This window comes from Chiloscyllium plagiosum, chromosome 11 (genome assembly GCF_004010195.1).
Source record: "Chiloscyllium plagiosum isolate BGI_BamShark_2017 chromosome 11, ASM401019v2, whole genome shotgun sequence".
Taxonomy (NCBI): domain Eukaryota; kingdom Metazoa; phylum Chordata; class Chondrichthyes; order Orectolobiformes; family Hemiscylliidae; genus Chiloscyllium; species Chiloscyllium plagiosum.
In genome coordinates, this window is record NC_057720.1 from 18,244,796 (window position 1) to 18,264,600 (window position 19,805).

Consider the following 19,805-nt stretch of genomic DNA (forward strand, 5'->3'; position numbering starts at 1 on the left):
CGCTAATACACCATAGGCCTTCTTACAAGCTCTATCCACCTGAGTGGCAACTTTCAAAGATCTATGAACATAGACCCCAAGATCCCTCTGCTCCTTCACCTTACTAAGAACCCTACCGTTAACCCTATATTTCGCATTCTTATTTGTCCTTCCAAAATGGACAACCTCACACTTGACAGGGTTGAACTCCATCTGCCACTCCTCAGCCCAGCTCTGCATCATATCTGAAAGACATCAGGAAACTCGCAGAAGCAACCATTCAATGACAAAATAATTTTAACTACGATGTATTTAAGAGTGATGTACTTTGGTAAGAAACATAGAAATACGATCTACACAATAAAAATAAGTAACTGCACAGGACAGAAGAGCAAACAGAGCTCGAACTACAAGTAATAAAACCATTAAAAGCATCACAGACCAGCAAAGCAATTAAAATGCAAAGAGAGCATTGGTGTATTTTCTAGGGTTGTAGAATTCAACAGTAATGAAGTTATATTGAGCCTGCATGAGATCCTGCATCAGGCTTAATTAAGAATACTGTACACGGTCTGGCCTCTCTACTATAAAAAGGGCATAAGTGTTTACAAAAATGCAAAAACTATTTATAAGGATGGTACCAGAACTGAGAGATTACAGCTATTGGTAAAGATTGAAGAAGTTGGTACCTTTTTCTTTTTTCAATAATAAAAGATCTGATAGAGGAGTCTTTTAAATTATAAGTGGTGTGGACAGGAGAGATGTGCACAGAATGGTTCTAACTGTAGAACATCCAAAAGTATGAACCTTAAGTACAGGAATTACAAATAGATCAAAGAGGAAAGCTAGGAAATATTTCCTTTTCAGTGCTGTCAGAATATGCAACTACCAGTCACAGGAAATGTGCTGCTTCAAAAGGAAATCAATAAAGTATTGGCAGAAAAGGGAACAGAAACAGACACTGACATGCTGAGATGACGTTGATGGAATGAGAGGAAAGTCATGTTATGATGGAATCCATCAGTTCAAAAGCTTTTTTAAGGTAGTCTTAATTTAGAAATCATGATCAGCATGAACGTGTTGGGTCGAAGAGCTTGTTTCCATGCTGTATAACTCTATAACCAAAAACAGAGACCAACTCTCCAATTTTCTAAGGAAGCATAAATAGAAGGTGAAACTGGAAACCCAAATTTCTAGAGGACTAAAACTGGTTAAAGCTATATAAGAGGAACGTAAAGCTATCTATGCTCAGGGGTAGAAGTTGCTAAGTTCTGTGATGCAGTACAGATAATCTGAAGAATCCCCAAGCTGAGAACCAGCACATACAATGATATTGCAGGTGTTTGAGTTACTTGAAGATAACATTGGTCCACAAAATCCCTACAGTGAGGAAACAGGCCATTCGGCCCAATAAGTCCACACCAACTCTCCAAAGAGCATCCCACCCAGACTCACCTCCCTACCCTATACCTGTAACCCTGCATTTCCCATGGCTAATTCACCTATCCTACACATCCTTGGACAGGGTGGGCAATACGGCATGGCCAATTCACCTAATCTACGCAAACCTGGACACCATGGCAATTTAGCATGGCCAATCTGCACACCTTTAGATTGTGGGAGGAAACCAGAGCACCTGGAAAAAAACCACGCAGGCATGGGGAGAATGTACAAACTCCAGGCAATAGTCTCCCAAGGGTGGATATGAACCCAGGTCCCCGGTGCTGTGAGGCATTAGTGCTAACCACTGAGCCACCGTGCTGCTCCATTTGTTCTACACCATTCAGAACCTAACAGGTAGAACTGAAGTGATTCTGCAGACATGTCATTTTATTTTCAAGATCGTGACCTTGCAACATGGGTTCAATCTGTGTTGTCGTCAGCTGGGATTCAGGCTAGTTATTAAAGGGAAAGGAGCTGAAATTCTTTGAGAAAGACAGAGCTTTGAAGGACTTTGTGACTGAGTTTGATAACCTGCAGGCAAAGTAAACATCTGAGCCAACTTTTTAAAAAATTCATTCAAGGGACATTGGCGTCACTCGTTGCCCTCGAAAAGGTGGTGGTGAGCTGCCTTCTTCAACTGCTGCAGTCCATGTTCTGTAGATTGACCCTTAGGGGGGAATTCCAGGATTGTGACCCAACAGCAGTGAAGCAGTGGTAAACTAAGACATTTGTTTTGTTTGACTCTTGTATAGTAAATTCTTCAGTTTTAAATCATGGAGTCTTATGACTGAGTAAATAAGTAAGATTTCAGATGTTTTCACCTAAAAGAGGTTCCTGGGGGCTTCTACAGATATAACAACAACAGAAGATAAACACAATAAATTAGTTGACTGAATGGCCTGTTTAGTATTATAATTCTGACCCACCCCAACAATAAATTCTTTGCAAACTACCTTGAATTGTAACAACATTAGTTAAAAATCACAACACTAGGTCCAACAAATTTAACTGGAAGCACTAGCTTTTGGAGCACTGCTCCTTCAGCAGGTAATTCATGGGGCTGGATCATAAGACACAGAACCTATTGCAAAATATCAGTGTCATGCAATTAAAAGGATATATTGAACAAACCTAGGTTGTTGTTATGTCTTTCCTCTTTTAGACAGGGTTGCAGGTTTTGGTTCATTAACATGTAAATGTCAGAACTTCTTTTAAGGCACATTCTCAAGATAACTTGTATGTTTTATAAAAAAAGGTGACGTCTTAGCTCAGACAATGCATTAAAGGTGTGAGGTTAGAGTTTGTCTGTATCCCAATCTTGAGTCAGACTGGTTCTATTCCAAAGTAGGAATTTATAAAATGTTACATGGATTGAATGTCTGCATTGACTGCTTGCAGGTTGTGCGCTTTTTGAGCAAAAATACAATGTACCTGCAAATACAATTCTGCAAATGCAAATTCATCCCATAGACTTATATGTGTGTGTATGCACATGTGGGGCAAGGGGGAGAAGAGTGTGCACGAGAGTGCGTGTGTTTGCATGTGCTTGGTAGAGTGTGTGCTTGAGGGTGGCGTAGTATAAACCTGAGAGAGGGTGTGAGTGGAAGGGTGTATGCCTGTGTGTTTGAGAGACAGCGTGTGTGAGGGTCCGTGTGAGTGTGTGAATATATAGACTTTGTGTGTGTGCTTGTTATGCCCGTGTGAGAGGGAGAGAGTGTATACTGTAGTGGGATCACCTGAAGCGAGACATGAACCCAAAGTCCTGGCTGAGGCTATCCTGGTGTTGTGTGATTTTTAACTTTGTCCATCCCAGTCCAACACCGGCACCTTCACATTATATAATAACATTACTCATGGTTAATAGAATTCTTTATGGTCTTTGTGAATTGCTGCTTCAGGAGAATTATAGGAGAAAAAAATTAAGCAGTTAAAGTTTCAATATTATATGTTGAGAACAAAGCCATTTTTTTCACAAGAAAGTTAATGACAGTTAATAATAGATCTTGTGATGAGAGAAGTGTGTAATATTTAAGCACATGATTGGGAGTAGTGTACAGGAATTGGAATAGGTACAAATGGGTCTTTTTCAGGCATATGGCAGGCAGTAACTATTGGGGACAGTGGGGATCACTACTAGGACCCCAGCATTCACAATATTGGTCAATGAGTAAGATAAGGGAAATGTAATACCTCCAATCTTCAAATGACAGAAAGCTGGGTGGGAGGATGAGCTGTGAGGAGGATGCAGAGATGTTTCAGTGTGATTTGGACAAGCTGACTAATTGGGCAAATGCATAGCAGGAGTAATATAATATGCATAAATGTGATGTTATTCCATTTGATAGCAGAGACAGGAAAGCGCACACTTATCTGAATGACTAGAAATTGAGGGAGGGAAATCTACATCGAGACCTGGGTGTCAGTGTACACCAGTCGCTGAAGGCAAGCTCGCAGGCAGTTAAGAAAGAATTGATACACTGGCCTTTGTAGCAATAGGATTAGACTACTGGAACAGGTATGTCTCCTGCAATTATACAAAGCCTTGACAAAACCACACATGGAGTACTGTGCACAGTTTTAGTCTCCTTATCTGAAGAAAGATGTTCTCGCTATTGAGAGAAGGCAGTGAAAGCTTACAGACTAATTCCTGGCATGGCGGGATGGACATGAGGAAGGGTGAAATTGGTTACGATTACATTCACTGGAGTTCAGAAGAATGGGGGTGGGGGGGGGAGGAGAAGGATTTCATTTGAAACCTGTACATTTCTAAAAGGAGTAAATATGGTAGATTCAGGAAGGAGTTTCCCAACAGTAGGAGTCCAGAACCAGGGATCACGATTTAGGACTGAGATAAGGAGAAATTTCTTCAACCAGAAAGTGGACAGCCTATGGAATTCACTACCACAGAAAGCAGTCAGGGCCAAAACAGTGTCCGATTTCAAGAAGGAATTGGATATAGCACTTGAAGCCAAAGGGATCAAAGGATAGGGGTGGGGGAAAGTGGGATCAGGCTACTGAGTTGGATGATCAGCCATGACCATAACGAATGTTGGAGCAGGCGCAAAGGGTCGAATGGCCTATTCCTACTTTCCACGTTTCTATGTTTATGCTTCCAAGCAATTCTTTGTAATCCTAAAATTCCAATGCCAAATCAGAAAATTTGCATTTTCCTGAAGAATCGCCCTGCAGATGAAATTGCAAGCTAAGCAAAAATAACTGAAGTTTTTCATATGTCCCAAGGACACAAACCATTTAAATTACACTCCTTATGAACTATATATGTAAAACTATAACAATATAGTTTCCAGACACTTTACATTTCATTGTCCAGTGAGTAATACGTAACAGAGGGTAATAATGCTCAGTGTGAATGCAAATACCAAGTTGGTCCAATAGTAATACATGTACAGTATTAATTTCTGGATGTAGGTTTGCTCGCTGAGGTGCAAGGTTCATTTTCAGACGTTTCGTCACCCTACTAGGTAACATCTTCAGTGAACATCTGAACGAAGCACTGCTGATGATTCCTGCTTTCTATGGGGTTCCTTGGGTTGGTGATGCCATTTCCTGATGTGATGCCATTTCCTGATGTGATGCCATTTCCGGTTCCTTTTCTCAGTGTTGGGAGTGTATAAATCAGGTCCAGGTCAATGTGTTCGTTGATAAGGTTAGAATGCCCTACTTCTAGGAATCCTCGTGGTGTCTCTGTTTGGCTTGTCCGAGGATGGATGTGTTGTCCCAGTTGAAGTGGTGTCCTTCCTCATCTGTACATAAGAATACTCGTGAGACAGGGTCATGTCGTTTTGTGGCTAGTTGATGTTCATGTATCCTGGTGGCTAGTTTTCTGCCTGTTTGTCCAATGTAGTGTTTATTACTGTCCTTGTACGGTATTTTGTAAATGACTCAGTAGAAGACTCATGCCAATCCCATCCACTCCACCTAAGAATTCCTGAAAGCCAAAGACACTAAGATAGAAGAGGATGAAATAATGGTCTCCTTTGATTTAACAGCTCTGTTCACATCAATCAACATCACCTGGCCAAGGAAACACTGACTACACTATTAGAAGGCCCAAAGATACATACACCAAACACTATCAACTTCATCAGCAAGGACAGTATCGTCAAGCTAGTGGACCTATGCCTTACCACCCACTTCTTCAACAACAAAACCGACCGACAAACCAACGGAACACCCATGGGATCTCCGATATCAGGGTTCTTAGCAGAGACAGTAATGCAGAGACTCAAACAAATAGCTCATCCAACCCAAACTTTGGGTCCGCTACGTGGATGACATCTTTGTCATCACTAAACGAAACAAATTAGAGGAAACCTTCAAGACCATCAATAATGCCCTTGCTGGCGTAAAATTCACTAAAAAGAGGAAAACAACAAAATGCCATTCCTGGATATCACAGTAGAGCGAACAGCCAATGGGGAATTTCAAACCAGCGTCTACAGGAAAACAACACAAATATTGAACAACGTCCACAAATGAAGCTGCATCAGAACATTATTCCAACGAGCCACCACACTCTGCAGCACAGAGGAACTACAAAGAGCAGAGGAAAATCACCTATACCGTGTACCCAATGAACACAGTCTGCAGATTTCTCAGTAACAAACCCAAACAAGCAGACAAAACACATCCAGAAATCCTAACCACTCTCCCCTACATCAAGGCATCTCGGAAATGACTGCCAGACTACTGAGACCCTTTAGCATCATGGTAGCCCACAAACCCACCAACACACGAAAACAGCAGCTAATGAACTTGAAGGACCCTAAACAAACAACAAGCAAAACTAATGTCATTTACAAAATACTGTGCAAGGACCAACAAACACTACATTGGACAAACTGACAGAAAACTAGCCACCAGGACACATGGACATCAACTAGCCACAAAACGACATGACCCTCTCTCTCACTAGTATCCTTACATACAATGAGGAAGGGCACCCCTTCGACTGGGACAACACATCCATCCTAGGACAAGCCAGAGACACGCACGAGAATTCCTAGAAGCATGGCATTCCAATCAGAACTCTATCAACAAACACATGGACTTGGAACCAATTTACCGCCCCACCGAGAAAAAGAACAGGAAATGACATCACCGTAGGAAAGTAGTTACCCCAGGAAATGACATCGCCACAGGAAATGACACAGACCCAAGGAAACCCAAACATATAAATAGAAAGCAGGAATCAGCAGTGTTTCATCCAGAGGCTCACTGAAAATGTTACCTAGTAGGGTGACGAAACGTCTGAAAATGAACCTGCCAGCTCAGCGCGCAAATCTACATCCAGAATGTCAACCTGAGCTACAAATCTTCTCAAAACTCGCTAGTATTCATTTCTTCATACCAGGCAGTGGGCAAAACCGATGAGTTCAAATTAAAGTAGTGAGAAGTAAATATCAGGGAGGAGTCCAGAGCGTGGTGCTGGAAAAGTACGGACGGTCAGGTAGCATCTGAGGAGCGGAGAATCAGCCACAAGCCCTTCATCAGGAATGAGGCTTGCGGGTCAGGGCTGAGAGAGAAATGAGAAGGGGTGGGGTTGCAGGTAGGTAGCTGAGATTGTGATAGGTAGGCGAAGGTGAGGGACACAGTGATAGATCAGAGGGAGCAGTGATGGATGGGTCTAGAGGATGGTGCTGACTTGGAGGCTTAAGACTGGGATAATATGGGGGGAAGAGGGGAAATCAAGTTGTTGAAATCCACATTTATCCCATGTGGTTGCAGGGTCCCTCGACGGATTATGAGGCGTTCCTCCTCCAGGCATTGGGTGCCAATGGTTTGGCGGTAGAGGCGGCCCAGGACCTGCATGACCTTGACAGAGTGGGAGGGGGAGTTGAAGTGTCCAGCCATAGGGTGGTGGGGCTGGTGGGTGCGGGTGTCCCAGAAATGTTCTCTGGGACAATCCGCAAGAAGGCGTCCTGTCTCCCCGATGTAGAGGAGACCACATCAGGTGCAATGGATGCAGTAGATGACATTGGTAGAGGTGCAGGTGAATTTCTGACAGATGTGGAAGGATCCCTTGGAATCTTGGATGGAGGTGATGGGAGTGGTGTGGGCGCAGGTTTTGCACTTCCTGTGGTGGCAGGGAAAGGTGCCAGGACTTGGGTGTGGGCTGGTGGGGGGTGTGGACTTCACAAGAGAGAAGTGGAGGGAATGGTCTTTATGGAATGCTGACAGGGGTGGGGAGGGAAATACATCTCTGCTGGTGGGGGTCCGTTTGGAGATGGTGGAAGTGGCGGAGGATGATGCATTGTTTGCAGAGCTTAGTGGAATGGAAGGGGAGGACGGGGACGGGGGGGGGCCTGTCCTTGTTGCATTGGGAAGGGTGGGGTTCAAGTCCGGTGATCAAGTAGATGCGATGGAGGGCCTTGTCAACCACGTGGGAAGGGTCATTTGTGGAAGGAGGCGGCCACCTGGGACTGAGGTGGAATTGGTCATCCTGGGAACAGATGCAGCAGAGACGGAGGAATTGGGAATAAAGGATGGCATTTTTAGAGGAGGTGGGGTGGGTTGAGGTGTAGTCTAGGTAGCTGTGGGAGTTGGTTGGATTGTAGCATATATCTGTGGTTAGTCGGCCACCAGAGACTGTGATGGAGAGGTCCAGGAAGGGGAGGGAGGTTGCCGACTTGATTCAGGTGAACTCGAGGTCGGGGTGGAAGGTGTTGGTAAAGTTGATTAACTGTTCAACCTCCTCATGGAAGGGTACTGGTTGGGATGGCATGAGAGGAAGAAACGGAGGATTTAGAGATCTTCGTTGTGGCGGATCGATGTGTACAGGGACTGGATGTCCATGGTGAAGATGAGACGTTGGGGGCAGGGGAAATGAAAATCTTGGAATAGGTGAAGGGCATGGGTGGTGTAAACATCACAATGATAAGCAAAAATACATTAGCTTATCTTAATTTTCTCCATAAAACTATTTAACTTACAAAAACCTTGAATACAAGGAACAAAACTGAACTGACCTGTTCTGTTCTTCTAGCTTAGCTAGGAGCTCCAAGTCATCAGGACTGAGCGTGGTTGGTGATCCTGGTGAAAGTGCTGGTGTAGACAGTGTTGTTGAAGAAGATGTAGTGTGCAGTGAAGCGGATGGGCTTGCCACCTGGCTAGCCATTTGACTGACAGTGTGAGACACTGTGCTCTTCACCCATGAGAGAGTAGAACTCAATTTCTCTGCAACCTTGTCTGTCGCCACCTGATGAGAAAAGCTTATGATTAGATTATACAGCATGCCATCAGCTAAGCGGACAAAATAGCTCAGCTGGGTTGAGCATTTGACTCAAGATCTGAAGGTCCCTTGTAAAATCCCAGGTTTCAACACAATATGCACATCAACTCCCGTCGAGTGTTGAGGGCTTGCGGTGCAGTGGTAAAGCCCCTACCTCTGGGCCAGAAGACCTGGGTTTCAGTCCCACCTGTCATAACATAATTGCCCAAGTTGATTCAAAATATCTGCTATCAGCTTAATTAGTAATAAATTAGAATTCCTCCTGTGTGGAAACAGACCCTTCAGCCCAATAAGTCCACACCGACCCTCCAAACAGTAGCCAACCCAGACCCACTCCCCCACCCTATATTTACCCCTGACTTATAACCTACACTATGGGTAATTTAGCATGGCCAATTCACCGAACCTGCATATCTTCTGAAGTAATTGAATTTGCAAACCAGTTATGTCAAGAAATAGACTTGCTTGATAAATGCTGCTTCCTGGCTTTGAATTGTACTAAATTTCGCAGTGATTCTTCTCCTGACATGAAAAATTTTACATTTATACATGGCAACCATTTCCATCCTAAATTCCCATGTCCGCATTTACAATAGAATCTGCCTCTGTAAAAGCTGCCAAAAATTAACAGGAATTTACTGCAATCTAACATATGACAATGTACATGGTCAATTAGACATTGGTCCAACTGACTTACCATTCCATCTCATGGTGTATATTTATGCACACCATCACGTTCTAGTGCATCAATTTAGTTACGGTGCAGTAAGTTTAAGGAGTCAGGAACCTAAAGCATGGCTCAGCTAACCAAAGCAAATGCTCCAGTCGAAACAGATTTGCTGCAGGAAGCTCCCAACTCCTCAAAACATCGCCGAAGACACTAAACATCTCTATCAATTCAAAGGATTCTTGTCCAAGCAAAATGGAAAAGGCTCATCCAAGAAGGCACAAAAAACAGAGACTGTCAGGAAAATGCAGAGACAAAGTTTAAACTTTTTGGGATGAGCTCACAAACCCCCAAAAAATCAGATAAGAGTCAAAAACACGCAAATTTAACATAAATTTAAGTGAAGGAAACTTCAAAGAGACAAGAAATATATAGCCTTTATTGACCTGTCTGCAGCCTTTAACTGATTGACTATTCCATTCTTTTCCAATGCCTCTCTACCAATGTCCAGCTGGGTAGGGCTTCACATTTGGTACTTGTCTGCCCAGTTGTAACCAGGGCAATGGCTTCTCTTCCCACTTCTACACCATTAAAAAAAACACTTAACACCAGGTTATAGTCCAAGAGGTTTATTTGGAAGTACCTGCTTTCAGACTGCTGCTCCTTTTTCAGGTAGCTCGTGGGGCAGGATCATCCTGACAGGATTTATCGCGCAACATTCGTGTCACGCAACTGATATGGTATATTGAACAAACCTAGATTGCGGTTTGTTCAATATACTGTATCATTTGCATGACACAATGATCTTGTGCTATAAATTCTGTGACTTATAATCCTGCCCCACTAGCTACCTGATGGAGGAGCAGCGGTCTGAAAGCCAGTATTTCCAAATACTGTAAACCTGGTGTTGTGTGATTTTTAACTTTGTACACCCTCATCCAACACTGGCATCTCCACAATACTTCTACACCATCACCCTTTGCACACACTATGAGTCTACATCTTTAAACCCCTTGGTTTTAAAAACATTACAATGCCAGTTGCAACTTCATGCAGATTTTCGATTCTTATTTCCTAATTATCACCCTCAAGAATGCTTCAGATACAAACTTGGCACAACAGAATTCCTCTAAAATATTAAATAGCTGGCATTACAACAGAAAACCAATAAAAACAAACTGGTTGAAGCAGCAATTGCGATTTCCCCGCATTCATTTAAAGCACAGATTAAAAATAAGCCCTTTAGATTAAACAAGAGTATTTCACATACTGTGCAATATTAAATGTCATGAATTTCAACAATGCACCCAGTTCCTCTGAATCAAAACAATGTATGTGAGTATGAATGCTAACTAAACAGCCAACTATGTAGTCAGGAAACAGGTGTTGACAGGTTTGTCAGATTGTTGTGAGGAAGCAGCGCTCCAAAAGCTAGTACTTGCAAATAAACCTATTGGACTATAACCTGATGTTGTGAGATTTTTAACTTTGTACACCCAGTCCAACACTGGCATCTCCAAATCTTGAGACAGGATGGCTGTGTCGAGTAATGCTCTTGTTAAAGGAGGATATATATAGTTACATTCTTAGTGAATAGCTAGCATTGGTTCCAGACCATATAAAGCACAGAAGCGATTATTTAAGCAAGTGCAGTGAAACTCAGGTGCATCATAGCTCCAGGAAAAAGTATGACAGTTCCAGTTTAAAAATCAAATCCTGAAGTAACTTAAACTTACCAAGGTGTTACATGCAGGGATACTAATAGGGTATTATATGAATGGTGTTTTGGGAACAATACCAGGTGTGTTTTGGGACTATACAAATGCTGGTTTTGTTTCTTTACAAATTACAAGGGAGAGTTTTGGGAAGAATAGAATTATATTTTTACTGAGTGTTCAAAATCTTTGAATTTGTATTATAATTAGATTGATTGGATTATTTTTAAATTATCCACATCGCTTTTCTAATAAAATTTTAGTCTTACTAAAGTTTAAGAAAAATCAACAGCAATGCATGCTTATGTTTTAGTGAGGGACCACTTTGTTAATATTAAAAATTGCAATCCATCAAACCAGGTTCTTGATAGGGATCAGTCTTATCTGAGAAGATCATCAGCTGGGACAACATTCTTACAACTTAATATCTAATCCTAGCTATGATATTTGCTAAGATTGTGAACGTCTTCAGGTTCTGTAACCCTCAACTTTAAATCTGCCATTACCATCCCCTCCCCTTAAACCAAAACAACTCTCAAGGACTCCAATGTTTGCAAACTGTTGCTCCTGAAGTGTTAAATGAGTCATCAACTCTTAAATGGTCTTTTTAAATCTTTTTTATTTCAGAATCTGGGCAAATCTGACATGGCCAGCATTTACAATGTATTCTGATTGTACTTGAGAAGATGTGGTGAGCCAGGTTCTCATAACAGCTACAGTCCATCTCCTGCAAGTCTTTCCACAGTGCAGTTAAATATGGAATTCCAGGATTATGACGCAGCAACAATGAAAGAAAATTTGAAATAGTTCCAGCCAGGATGGCATTTACTTAGAAGGGAACTTTCAGGAGGTGGTGCTTCCACATACCTGCTGCATTAAGCCAGGTTGTTAGAAATCACTGGTTTGTCAAGTGCCGTGGTAAATGTATGGAATGAGCTGCCAGAGGTGGTGGTGGAGGCTGGTACAATTGCAACGTTTAAGAGGCATTTGGATGGGTTTATGAATAGGAAGGGTTTCAGGGGTATGGGCAGGGTGCTGGCAGGTGGGACTAGATTGGGTTGGGATATCTGGTCGGCACGGATGGGTTGGACTGAAGGATCTGTTTACATGTTGTACATCTCTATGACTCTAAGCTTTAGTGAGTGGCACCAGTATATCTTGCATGTAAAATCGTATAAATTAGGAATAAAAGTAGACTATTTGCCAATTCAAGCTTACTCCACTATTCACTAATATTATGGCTGATCTACTTGTTTTGAATTGCACATTCCCATCTACCAAATCCCAGTAACCTTTGATTCCCTTGACTAACAAAAATCTCCTTACCCTCCGTCTTAAAATTATTCAATGATCCTGTCTCTACCATGTCCTGAAGCATGGTTCCAAAGTCGCACAGGCCTCAAAGAAAATTATTTTCATCTCTGCCCTAAAAGGGAAACCCCAATTTTAAAATACACCACTCTAATCTGGACTGATCAAGAGGAAATATTCTGTCCACCTCCAACTTGTCAAAATCATTCAGGATTTTATATACTTCAATCAAATCAATCTTCTTCAAAACTCCAGGGGAATCAACCTCAATCTGTCCAACCTTTACTCTTAAGGTAACCTACTTATTCCAGGTATCAATATAGTAAACTCAGCAGGTATGACTCTTCATTGGAATGAAGAATTCATACCACACTAGAAACATTAGCTCTGTTTCCCGCAGATGCTGCAGATCCTGCTCCTCGGATGCTGCCTGGCTTGTTGTGCTTTTCCAGCGCCACGCTTTTAGACTCAATCATTCAGGACAATTAATAGTGGTGTTCAAAAAACCACAAAAACAGTATTTGTTGGATATAATTGCGAGAGATTGTAGCACTGAGTGATAACTCCAGGAGCAGAATTGGCTTGATGACATTGGTTGTTGGTAAACACCTGAGGTTATGCTGTCAGTGAGTGCTTGAGTGCAGTTTCTGCACTTCATCGATTGTATTGCAGACTATATAGATGGTAAAGTTTATTTTTCTTTTCAAAACCAAGAAAATGTGGCTTGTCTTAGTAAGTTTTCTGGATCATATACTTTACGGAATTTTTATTAAGAAAGTTATTCACAGGCACTATGGCTCAGTAGTTAGCACTGCTGTCTCGCAGCACCAGGATCCCAGGTTAGATTCCAGTCTTGGGCGACTGTCTGTGTGGAGTTTGCACATTCTCCCAGTGTCTGTGTGGGTTGCCCCCAGGTGCTCCGGTTTCCCCCTACAGTTGCAAAGATGCGCAGGTCAGGTGAACTGGCCATGCTAAATCACCCACAGTGTTAGGTGCATTAGAGGGGAAATAGGTTACTCTTCGGGTAGAGGGTTGAACACTTAGAGGGTGGGTTACTCTTCGGAGGGTTGAACCGAATGGCCTGTTTCCACACTGTAGGGAATCTAATCTAATCTGTTGTGTTGGTTTCAGATTTCCAGCAACTGCGGTATTTTGCCTTTAATCTCGTGACGTCTTCTATACCATCTCCAATGTACTTACATCCTTATTAAAGTAAGGAGACCAAAACTGTACACCGCATCACCATATGGTCTCACCATGCCCTCCATTACTGAAGCATAAGATCCTTACATCTATGTTCAATTTTCTCAGAATAAAGGATGGCATTCCACTAATCTTCCTAATTATTTGCTGCCCTCGAATGCCAATTTTTTGTGATTGACACACTAGAACACTTAGAATTCTCTGCATCTTGGAATTCTGTAGTTTTCCACTTAAAAAATGCTCTGCTTTTTGACTCTTCCTGCAAAAAAGAACTTCTCATTTCCTACTCTAGACTCCATCAACCAGACACAATTGCCCGACACAATTAACTATACCCATATATAGTAGATGCTTCTGCCACTGTCCACAATGATGGAGAGAGTAAATGTTTAAGGTGGTGGATGGGGTGGTGATTGAGTGGATAGCTTTATCCTTGACAGTGCTGTCCTTTTTTAGTACTGTTTGAGGCAAGTGGAAAGTGATTTGTTTCTGATTTGTGTCTTGTAGAGAAAGACAAGCAATGGGGTGACAAGACTGGTTTCCCAACCTCTGACTTGCTCTTGCACTTGCGTGCCTGGTCCTGTCAAGTGCCTGGTTAATGATAACCTCCCAGCAAAGCCACTGAATGTCAAAGGGAGATGATCAGATTCTCTCTTATTAGAGATGTCACTGCCTGGAATTTGTGTGGCATGAATGCAAACTCCCACTATCAGCCCAAGCCCAAATGCTGTCCAAGTATTTCTTCAAGTGGCGTTGGACTGCTTCAGAATCAGGTGTTGCAAATATACCAAACATTGGGATCATGTGCAAACATCTCTACTTCTTAACTTAGGATTCAGGGAAGTTAATAAATTAAGCTGTAGAGGATAGCTTGGACTTGGACTGAGATAATGAGGACAAGCCTTCAGCAGCCATTAATGACTTTTTGCAAGGTTATGACTCCAACTAGCGGAGAGTTTGTCCAATTCCCACTGACAATTTTATCTGGGATCGTTGACACCAAACAGCCAAATCCTACCTTGATGTTCTTCATTTCAGCTCTTCTTTTATTTTTGGATCAAAGTTGTGATGAGGTGAGAAGCTGACAGGAACCAAATCTTTTTAATTTCTATTTGACTGCACTGTCAAACACATTCCATCACTGTGGTGATGATCGAAGGAAGTCATATTGCATTCGTCCTGTTTTTGTGGACAGGACATACTTAGACAATTTTTTACATTGTCAACATTCGCCACTGTTGTAAGTTACACTGGAATATCTTAGCTCGGGATACAGTTAGAATGCACTCTAGAACACAACTCTTCAGTATAATTGCTGAATACTACCAAAGCCTTGAGCCGTTGCAGTATCCAGCATACTTGGCCATTTCTTGATATTATGTGGAGTAAATCAAAGCAGATAATATGCTAGGGACCTCTGGAAGAAGGCAGAGGTGAGTCACGTACTCGGCAATTCTGGCTGAAGACAACAATTGCTTCAGCCTTTCTGTTGCACCGATTTCTTGGTATCTTATTACTCAAGATGGGGATATTTGAAACGTCAGTTGCTATAGTTAGTTGTTTAATTATCCACCACTATTTACTACTGCACGCCTCAGGGCTACAGAGCATTGAACTTGCAGGAATCAGTCAGTCAGTCAGTCAGGTTTTTGCTCCTGCAACAGTGACAAAAGTTAAAATGACAACTTTGATGATTATGTTAATGGTAACTTCTATTCCTCCTCCCTTTTGATCTGATGGTTGCTTTTAGCACAGTTGACCACACCATCCTTCTCCATTGTTTTCCTGTGGGGGGGGGGGGGGGGGAGAGAGGAGAGAGACAGCACTTGCAATCGCTTCTCTTCCCACTCCCCACCATGTTACTTCTGGTGACTGCAAAGGATTTATCCCTATACCATACCTATTTCTGCTCCATGGGAACACCATCTGAAAACAGCATCAGGTTCCACAAGTAGGCTGACGGCACAAAGCTCGACCTCACCACAAAATTGTCAGACTACTTGTTCAACATGCAGTACTGAGCAGTAATTTGATCCAACTAAATATGGAGAAAGACAAAGAATATTGTGTTCAGTGTCTGTCCCAAATACATTCAGCTAATAACTTCATCCCTCTTCCCAACCACTGAGACTGAAACAGCCTGCAGCCTCTGATATCACATTCAACCCCACAATTAACTCTCAGCCACATGACCACAGTAAGAGAACACTCATCTCTTAACACCACTCACTGCTCAACCTCTGCAGAAAACCTCACTATTCATGCTTCTGTTAGATCTCATCTAAAGCTATTCCAACATGGTTTTGAATAATCTCTCGGGTTTTTGCTTTTGAAATCATCCAAAACTCATGTCTTAACTGGCATCATTTACCTGTTTCCCCATGCTCGATGACTAACTATGATTCTCAATCCAGTAATGCTGGTTTTAGAACGCCTGTTTCCAAAAACTCGTTTGATCTTGCCCTACTTTATCATCATAATCTCATCCAGTATCACAACTCTCCAACATATCTGCATTCCTTTCATTCTTGAGCACTCCATCATTCATTGGTGTGTTTTTAGATGTTAAGGCTATAAGTTCTGAATTCTCTCCCTATATCTCTCAGCCGTGTGATGTCTTTATCCTTTAAGACACTTCTGAAAGCCTACCTCTTTGAACAAGCTTTTGGCTTTCGGACTTAATATCTCATTAGGCAAAGTCAAATTTTCTCTCCCATATCTCTCCAAACCCTTCCTATTCATATATCCATCCAGATGCCTTTTAAATGTTGCAATTGTACAAGCCTCCACCACTTCCTCTGGCAGCTCATTCCACACACATACCTCCCTCTGTGTGAAAAAGTTGTCCCTTAGGTCTCTTTTATATCTTTTCCCTCTCACGCTAAACCTATGCCCTCTAGTTCTGGACTCCCCAACCCCAGGGAAAAGACCCTGTCCATTTATCCTACCCATGCCCCTCATGATTTTATAAATCTCTACAAGGTCACCATCAACCTCTGACGCTCCATGGAAAACAGCCCTGGCCTATTCAACCTCTCCCTATAGCTCAAATCTTCCAACCCTGGCAACATCCTTGTAAGTCTTTTCTGAACCCTTTCAAGTTTCCCAACATCTTTCCAATAGGAAGATGACCAGATCTGCATGCAATATTCCAAAAGTGGCCTAACCAATATCCTGTACAGCCGCAACATGACCTCCCAACTCCTGTACTCAATACTCTGGTACTTAAAAAAAAAATGAAGTTCCAAGTCAGTGTTTATAAAAGTATTTAAAAAGGTTTAAAAATATTGCTTCAACCATCTCCGGAAAGAATAGCCGAATGTGAAATGTGTTGAGAAGGCAAATGAGCAACAAGAAAGACAATGAGTTTCCCCATACTTGTGAATAGCAATTGTATATGAATGTGTTATCAATGTGTCTATTGGCCCTCATTCTTAATGAATACAAACAATGAAATCATCACCGCTTACTATTTGACTGACCATTATAACTCTATTGGAACACCAGCACACAACTGAAAACTGTGAAGAGTCCTAAAATGGATTAAATTTCCCTTTGAGCAGAAAAAGATCATAAATTTCCAGTACATTGCACAGATCTTGTCTACAGGCATATTTGCAATGACCTCAATGACAGCTATTCAGGCATTTTGTGGGCTTCACAGCAGAGACTTCCCCTAATCTGGGAGTCTTTTCCATTACAGTCCCTACTTTATATTGTTGCTGCGTTTTCAGGAGTAATCCAAGATGCCTTGGTTAGATTCACAGTCATCAATACTTCTAATTGGTAAGAGTCTAAGTTTCTGATACCATGTCAAGAAGGATGCCCTCACACTGTGGAGCAGAAGGTGTGCTCAATCTTCATAAAAAGGCTTATTACATATTATTTAAAAGCTGTATACATGACCTCTGAGATAACATGATTGTCTCTTGTGAGTCATCTAATACAAGTTAAAATACACATTACTGTTCGCTACTTGTGTACAGCTGGTTAGCTCCTCCCAGGATCAGTTCTTTCAGCCTTGATAGGCAGAGCTTAAACTTGTGATGTCAGTTAGCCCCTTCAGATACTAATGGTCTTATTGAATAGCACACTCCATGTGGCTTTTGAGCACTGCGTGCAACTGGAATGAATATCCAACATTAATTAGATATGAATGATGTAGAAAACAAAAAAGCATTCAAAATTAATTTGATATTAAGGGAAACAGATCAAATAAAGATATGATCTTGTTTTAAAAGCTCGCACCTGGATTTTCTTCTGAATGAACTAAACTTCAAAACTATTTTTCTAGGTCTGACAGATTGTTTAGCAATTACTTGTTACACGATCAAACTCATTTTCTCCAAAATGCACTAGATATATTGCATTCATCTCTCTAGTGGAAAATCAATGAATAAATAACCCAATTCGTACTAGTTCTGATTTCAGTGCTAAGTCCTTCATGGAAGCTAACAACTTCACACGTCCTGAGAAGTAGCGTGTTTCTAACAGCAACTTCTGGATTTCTGCATGTAACTGCACATTTATGGAAGACAGTGGTTGAGATTGGATTTATCCTGTAATAACAGTTCAGGTCTTGTCCTTAATTGCCCTGCAAATTCACAAAAGTCAAATTTTAAAAAAAATATTCATTCACGGGGCGGGAGGGGAGTGGCATTTATTGTCCATCCCAAATTGCCCAGAGAGGCACTTAAGAGTCATCAACATTGCTGTCTGGAGTCATACATAAGCCAGACCAAGTAAGAATGGCAGCAAAGGACATAACAGAACTAGATGGATTTTACTGACAATTGACATTGAACTCATCATGAGAGTCTTAATTCCAGATTTTTATTGAATTCAAATTCCACCATCTGCCTTGGTGGGATTCGAACCCAGGGCCCAGAACATTTACCTAGGTCTCCGGATCAACAATCCAGGAAAAATACCACGAGACCATCACCTCCCTGTTTACTCATTGCAACAAATTCAAAGGGAAACAAATAGATACTACTTTTTCAAATTACTTCTCAAGAACTCAAAGCTTCAATGTCCATTTCCAAACAATTCACCACACAGTGACATCCGTTGATGCAGCAGTCTCCCTATATCAGTCGCTGTCAGATGGAAAAATCAAGGAGTAGTCGAATGTGTGGTGCAATGAACGCAGCCAGTGTTATAGAGAGATGTCTTCTGAATTTCAACTATTTTAAAATGTTGTTTCAGTATACAATGAATTGAGAGTCCGAAAATAGGAAGAAACTTTCCATTACCATCAGGATCATTATCCGCAGGAAACAGATTTTAGCCAACTGGCAAAAGAACCAAATTATTCATGAGAAATGTATTTTTATAATAAATATTTAAGATCTGGAATGTATTTTCTGAAAGGGTGCTGTAAGCTAATCCAACAATTATTTGTTCAAATGAACTGGAAACAGACTTAAAGTTAACAAAATTAAGACATCTTAATACAGAGCCTTTCACAACCTCAGTACATTATAAAGAGCTTTACAGTCAATGAGGTATTTTTAGGAATTACCAATTTGAGCACAAGTCCCTGCAAATTTTGATGTAATAACAAGATATTTTAGTGGTGTGAATAAATATAACAAACATTGATTAGAACCACAGAGATAACGCCATTGCTGATCTTTGAAGCAATACTATGGGACCCTCCACTCCAACAAAGTGTTGACTGGGCCTTGCACTAACATCTCAACCAAAAGACTGAATCTTTGACAGTAATGTACTCCTTCAGCATTGCCTCAAATGCTTGTTATCTTTGAAGTGAGACTAACTCTCAACATTCAGACACAGACCTGAGGGAATTACTAACTTAGTGGATAAATGGGGCATATCAAATGACATTTTCAAAATTTCAGCGTGAGCAAGATGAGTCACAGGTCGCATTCTTCAAAGCTGTATAATTTGTTATGATGGATGCAATTCCTTTACAGTTTTGGACTAAATTACTAACAACCTCTTAGCCAAAGTTCCTACGTCATTCTCCATATACAACGTTTAAAAAAAAATCAATTTTAAATAGTCATTAATTTTTTTGAAGTTTTGAAAAGTAGTTATAGAGTCATAGAGATGTACAGCATGGAAACAGACCCTTCGGTCCAACCCGTCCATGCCGACCAGATATCCCAACCCAATCTAGTCCCACCTGCCAGCACCCGGCCCATATCCCTCCAAACCCTTCCTATTAATATACCCATCCAAATGCCTCTTAACTGTTGCAATTGTA

The 19,805-nt window shown here is 41.5% G+C and overlaps 1 protein-coding gene across 10 annotated transcripts in view; it reads right to left on the reverse strand.

Annotated features, from left to right (window-relative positions):
- evi5a (ecotropic viral integration site 5a) overlaps nucleotides 1-19,805 on the reverse strand; it is a 280,753-nt gene that overhangs the window by 217,417 nt on the left and 43,531 nt on the right. For 9 of the 10 annotated variants that reach the window (XM_043698799.1, XM_043698797.1, XM_043698800.1 and 6 more), the window contains exon 2: nucleotides 8,412-8,641. In XM_043698799.1, coding sequence (XP_043554734.1) covers nucleotides 8,412-8,560 — 149 coding nt within the window. In that variant the 5' untranslated portion in view covers nucleotides 8,561-8,641. Of the gene's footprint in view, nucleotides 1-8,411; nucleotides 8,642-19,805 lie in introns of those variants that run through there. The other variant, XM_043698806.1, reaches the window with a different exon arrangement.